The 6,002-nt window shown below is 39.0% G+C and overlaps 1 protein-coding gene across 2 annotated transcripts; it reads left to right on the forward strand.

Moving 5' to 3' along the window:
* Nucleotides 1–814: 814 nt before the first annotated feature.
* sub1 (SUB1 homolog, transcriptional regulator) lies at nucleotides 815–4,458 on the forward strand. 2 transcript variants are annotated; one of them, XM_023343142.1, is made up of 5 exons: nucleotides 815–910; nucleotides 1,734–1,806; nucleotides 2,084–2,200; nucleotides 3,888–3,996; nucleotides 4,108–4,458. In XM_023343142.1, the coding sequence occupies exons 2-5, from the start codon at nucleotides 1,738–1,740 to the stop codon at nucleotides 4,185–4,187; spliced, it is 375 nt and encodes a 124-aa protein (XP_023198910.1). In that variant the 5' UTR covers nucleotides 815–910; nucleotides 1,734–1,737; the 3' UTR covers nucleotides 4,188–4,458. The 2 variants fall into 2 exon arrangements, with proteins under 2 accessions (XP_023198910.1, XP_005813526.1); XM_005813469.2 differs by having other exon boundaries at nucleotides 824–910; nucleotides 1,737–1,806.
* Nucleotides 4,459–6,002: the final 1,544 nt, after the last annotated feature.

Below are 6,002 nucleotides of genomic sequence, written 5' to 3' on the forward strand. Positions count from 1 at the left end.
CATCTTTAGCAAACAAGCCAACAGCAAGGTGGCTGTGTGGTTGGGACATCCCAGTCATGTAAATAGTGGGGGAGGACCACTCCACTCCTTGTAGTAAGTTGTAGACGTTTTTGTGTCAAGATATCACGCACAAACAGTCAGTAATAATTTTTATGGACAAGTAAGAAAATGTACAAAAAGGAATCACAACCCACTATTCTCAACAGTGCTTAATTTAAAATGCGATAACCCTACCTCAATAATAAAATGCTCCCACCCAGAGCACCGATGAATAGGTGCGACCAAACAGCATACATTGATTCAGCATTGATCAGACTTTGATCAGACATCAGCATTTCACAATTCTAGACTTTTCCAAATTTGGGAGGATTATGCCCCACCCTTGTCTATTAGATTTATGCAGTAAAACAAATGGGGAACACCTGGCATTTTTAAGCAATAAAAGTTTGACTCATCTAATCCAGGGGTGTCAAACTCCAGTCCTCAAGGGCCGCTGTCCTGCAACTTTTAGATGTGCCTCTGCTGCACCACACCTGAATAGAATAATTAGGTCACTAAGGCTCTGGAGAACTGATCTACACAAGAAGGAGGTAATTAAGCCATTTCATTCCAGTGTTTTGTACTTGTGGCACATCTAAAAACTGCAGGACACCAGCCCTTGAGGACTGGAGTTTGACACCTGTGATCTAAACGAATTAAAACAGATTTGCAAACATATATAGACTTAGTTTCAATGAAAAAAGTGGCAAAATATGTAAAAGTAAAAGTTGTCGTCCATCATCTGGTCTGTATGATGGTCACCATCTGGATTGGGGGCGACATAGCTGCGTAGGAGCAGCCAGGGCAAAGAAGAAGAACAAGTCAGACTTCCGTTTCCTGTTAAAAGATCCGCGCTACAACATCGCATCATGTAAGCTTCTACATTTTGATTTTTCTCCTCCACATATTTTTGAGTTGTTTTTAAGTTTACCAGATAAACAAACTGCTTCCCAGTTTTATACGTAAAACTGGGAAGGAGGATAGAACGCTAATGTGAAATACCCGACAAGCTAGCTGTAAATTTAGCTCCCAGGGCTAGCCTGTTCACAATGGCAGTAGCATGTGTTACGGGGCCAACTGGCAGCCGTGTGCCCTCTGCCCGGCAGTCATTTTCCCGTTGAAGTCACTTCAATATATCTTGAGGATCTGAAGCGGAACAGGACTCGGATCCAAGGCACCATCTCAGAATCACAGGGCTCAGGCAGCCAGCCAGGTCTAGGTTGAGCTCACTATCACGCAGCCAGACTCAGGCTTATGATCAGTCTGAGCCAGGAGCACACACCCAGGCTCAGGGTCAAATGATTGGAAGAAAACACGCACACACAGAGCTAAGCTGAAGGTATGACTGACCTTAGGAACAAGATGAACAAAGTGAAATTGACCTGTCTAAAAATGCAAGTTGTTTTTTTTCCCAACTACCTTCCTATTTTTTATTCTGAAATATTCTTAGAATTCAGATAAGTTGGTGCATCCTAGCAGTTTGTTCCAGCATAGATCACATTAAAACCAAACACCTTGAGTCAACAACAGAGAGCAGAGTTGGATATAGTTAGACTCAGATCCACCAGTATGATTATTATAATATAACTCATGGTTAAATATGATTATACATTAAGAGGTAACTTTAATTGTACTAATCCTATCTGAAGTGTGTTTCTCTATGCAATAGATCTGAACTTTAAAATTTATTTCAGCAGAATGCCCAAATCAAAGGAAGTGCTGTCATCCACATCTGGAAGTGATTCTGACAGTGAAGTAGAGACTAAGGTTTGATCGTAAATGCAAACTTATTTGTTAACTTGTCTGATGTAATATATATGTGTGTGCGTGTATGTATTTCTGTTTGTATATATAGATAACTGATGTGCACATCTATACACAGTTGGTTTAGTGTGTTTTTGTAGTTTCTGTCACCTTAACTGTTCTTATTAATATTATTTTTTTAGACAAATCTTTTCTCAACCAATGTGCACAAGTTGAGCTTGAAATAATTTCTGTGTAGTTGTTATGTTTGGATATAATGACGGGTAACATCTGTTCCTAGGCAAAAAGAAAGAAGCCAAGTGCACCAGAAAAACCAGCCAAGAAACAAAAAAGCGGAGAGAGCTCAAAACCTGGTAGCTCCTCCAAAGGCAGTGGTGATGGAGACAACATGTTCCAGGTGAGTTGCAGTAAGATCACAAGTTACAAAACACAAATATTAGCTGATACACACAAGAAGATGGCCACTGAAACTGCAGACTGTTGCACTGACACAATCAGGGTAGTAAGTGGTGATTTGAGCCTCCTTATAATTTTAAAGTTTTTCCTGTATGCTAAGGTCAAAAGAATAAAGTTTTGAAAAAAATACATCAGCATGCATGCACTCTTTCAGGTTGTGGATTGTAAATTTTGTGATGGTCCATGGTTTCTTATTCAACTTGTAATCATAGAGAAAACCTGTTTACAGAAGTTCTAAAACTTGCACAGTATTACAGTATTGGGTTTAGATCCATTACAGTGGACCCCCCACACACAGCCTCACAGGAGAGATGTGCGCTAGAGTTTAGATTAGACCTAAAGAATCAACCTTACTCAGACTGAGCCCGTAGACATTGTATCCAAGCCAGATCTGAAAAGCAGAAAGGCCTCAACACAGATTAGTTATGCATTTGTAGGTTTAGCACATAGTGTTGTCTCATATGTACATCCTTGATACAGAATGACTTCTTGTTGTCTTCTGCTATCCTGAATTAAAAAGGTCAAGTAAAAATATCATTTATATGTTGGAACATATGCAGAACTTGTACCAGTTACTTTAAAGTAACTGGATTACTTGAATTAAACCAGAATTAAGGATGAATAATTATTATATACACAGATCTGTTTATTACCATTCGGTGATTTGGAGGCGACAGATGCCCACCTCCAACATTTCCTCCCCAGAAATGGAGTCATTGTTTCTTCCTGAACTATATGGCTCAAATAAACAAGGTTGCACTCCTTCATTAGAACCAGTTCCTTTTTCTTCATCACTTCATCCAGCCTCTTCCTCCAGAACTGCACATAAATCGCTCAAGTCTTTGCTGAAACTTACAGCATCCTCCGCTTCTGTGTACTCAGCTTTAGTTGTGCATGTTTTGACTTACCATCATTACAAGACGGCGCCAGCGTTTGACCTGATTACTATAGACAGAAACAACACTACTCTGAAATGTAGTGGAATTTATCAGTCTGTGTGAAATATTTATTATTAACAGCTTTTATGTACACAGAATGAAAACATATTGCATCTTTTAAATCAAGTTTTTTTTTTGTGTGAGTGACACTTTAAGGTTCTCTGTATGTTAGTTATTTGTGTTGTTCATGACTAACTGAATGAATAATAATACAAGTCTTTTTAGTTTTCTGTCTGGCCATCAGTTTATGCTAGATACCTAAAATAGACATAAGAAAAAAACAGAATAAGGACAACACCCTGAATATGGGGAGATGATGTATTTTGTGAGCTGTACATCAATTCCAAATAAATTAGACACAGAGCTATCCATCACCGTTTTAATAGATGGATGGTAGAGTGAAAGCTTTGGATATTTTCCTGAAAAGATGCAGTCCAAATTTTTCCTGGCAGATCAACACAAAAAAACAAACATTTGGCAGATGGATGGCTGACTCCTACTGCTGTCTAGCTCTCATGGTTTTTGATGTTTCCTGATAATTCCACAGAAATCTATGTCTATGACTCCTGGCCTCTAACATGATCACAAACTTCTCATGCAGAACATGCAATACCCTTTTTGACTGTTGACTTAAAAAAGGAAGCGTGTTTAAGTTCTGAAGCAGGATTGACTCTATTCTTGTACATGCAGATCGGTAAGATGAGATATGTCAGCGTTCGAGATTTCAAGGGCAAAGTCCTGATTGACATCAGGGAATACTGGATGAACCAAGATGGGGAGATGAAGCCAGGGAAGAAAGGTAATCCCATCAGAAAGTTTCGGTTATGTTACAGATAAATTATTACTATTGGATGTTAGTATTGCTTTTGCACACATGGTTATTCTCCTTTGTTTTGTTTGTGGCTTTTAGGCATCTCCTTGAATCCTGAACAGTGGAACCAGCTAAAAGAACAAATGTCAGAAATTGATGATGCAGTTAAGAGATTATAAATATTCCTTTCATCTTTACCTGTTGAACTAATTGGGCATGTTTGTTAGGTAGTTTTGTAAAGCCTTTGGATTTATTTCCTAATTTGTAACTTTTAGGTTTAATTATGTGCAAACCTTGACTTTGTGTGTGAAAGTTATTTTGAGCTATTCTTGTGGGTTGTGGGGAGAGGAGTAGGTGGATAATCATTATACTTTGTTGGGCATAGTGCACCAATTTAGTGACTACAGTCATGTTTTTGTATTGATTAATAAAAACAATTCACTAGCTTAATTTGTTGTTGTTCCTATTACCAGCTCTCTTAGAGCAAGAAGTTACAGGATGTGGTTTAATGTGATTTATTGCTTCAGAGAACTTGGTCTAATGCCCCTTTTCCACTGGTTTGTGCGTAGTGTTTGTCCCACATTCTCCACATCTGCCCTTCGCCCTGCCCATTTTGGGTACTATTTCCGCCCTTGCACGAATTCCACATTTTTACGGATTTCAGCGAAGTGTATTACCCAAAATTCATTGCTGCCAATGTTTTGTTGTTTCTTCCAGTCTTTTGTAGAAAATTAAAAGAAAATAGCATGACAAGGTACACATTAGTAATAAACTAGAAAATTCCTGAAGAAATTTAACCGGAGCCTGCCAAATTGTGCCTGTCGGTTTGAACCCAGTGTTCTGACACTAAACATTAGCATCAATGCTAAGTTTAGCTAACAATTACAAAATAGCATGTGGGGAATCACAAGAATGTTAACTAACCTGGACTTGCACCCTTCAGTATATTAAAATGAATGAATCCACTCAAATTAGCCAAAATGCTAATATTAGTGTGAATGCTGTCAATAGCATGTGGGATATCAATAGCATGTTGTCCTACATGGACTTGCTCCATTCAGTGTGTTAAACATGTCTAATAAATAAGTAAAATATCTAATGGCTTATTTTAGGGAAAAGGCTAATGCTAATGCACTAGTGGGGGGCAGTGAAATGCTAATGTTTGTGCTAATGTTAGTGCATTAACCTGAGAGAAAAAGATAATACAGGCTAATATTATTGCACCGCGTATGGCGGTGCACTAACCTGAGAACAATATTGAGGCTTTTATTTTGAAATTTTCAGTAAGATTAATTTTAAATGGCCAAACTAATCCAATGTGTAACAGTGGTTGGGTTATACCAGTGGTCCCCAACCACCGGGCTGCGGACCGGTACCGGGCCGCGCGACTAAAAAGGTTGGGGACCGCTGAGTTATACAATGCCCAAAACATTCTGCCATGTCTGTAGTTCTAACATTCTGCTCAGCCTCCTTCTGTAGTAACTCAGATTTCCACCATCATTGTAGTTTTTAATTGCCACCTCAATCCTCCTGTGTAGTAAGTGAGAGTTCCAACATCTCTGTAGTTCTGACATTCTATCATGGACCATACCACAGGGGCCCCGTTTCATTGGCTGATGCCCATTCTATTTTTAGCGCCGCTACCGCCGTCTCGCAAACACACGCTTCCCGTTAGCCAAGTACAGCATAATGCCAGTACTGATACAACTTTTACACCTTGAAGCCTGTCTGCTACACAGTCTTACGTTAGCTAAACAGATCAATATGCAATGTGTCTGTATCTGACATACACTAAAGATTTTATTTTAGCAGAAAAGGCTTTGGACTAAACTCATGGGTAGGCCTGTCGCTATAAACGATAAATCAATTAATCGTACGATAAATTAAAACTATCGACGTCATTTCAATTATAGGCATTATCTCTCTTCCGGCCTTTTTCTCTTTCTGTTGATGACACCGAATGAAAATAGGCTCAACTCCGGTGCTCTCCACTG

The sequence above is a fragment of the Xiphophorus maculatus genome, chromosome 12 (assembly GCF_002775205.1).
Source record: "Xiphophorus maculatus strain JP 163 A chromosome 12, X_maculatus-5.0-male, whole genome shotgun sequence".
Classification (NCBI taxonomy): Eukaryota; Metazoa; Chordata; class Actinopteri; order Cyprinodontiformes; family Poeciliidae; genus Xiphophorus; species Xiphophorus maculatus.

Bases quoted from the DNA above. Each gene is read 5' to 3' on its own strand.
- sub1 (XM_023343142.1), top strand. From the start codon at position 1,738: ATGCCCAAATCAAAGGAAGTGCTGTCATCCACATCTGGAAGTGATTCT. The intron at 2,201-3,887 runs GTGAGTTGCAGT...TTGTACATGCAG, and splicing joins ATGGAGACAACATGTTCCAG to ATCGGTAAGATGAGATATGT. The intron at 3,997-4,107 runs GTAATCCCATCA...TGTGGCTTTTAG, and splicing joins GATGAAGCCAGGGAAGAAAG to GCATCTCCTTGAATCCTGAA.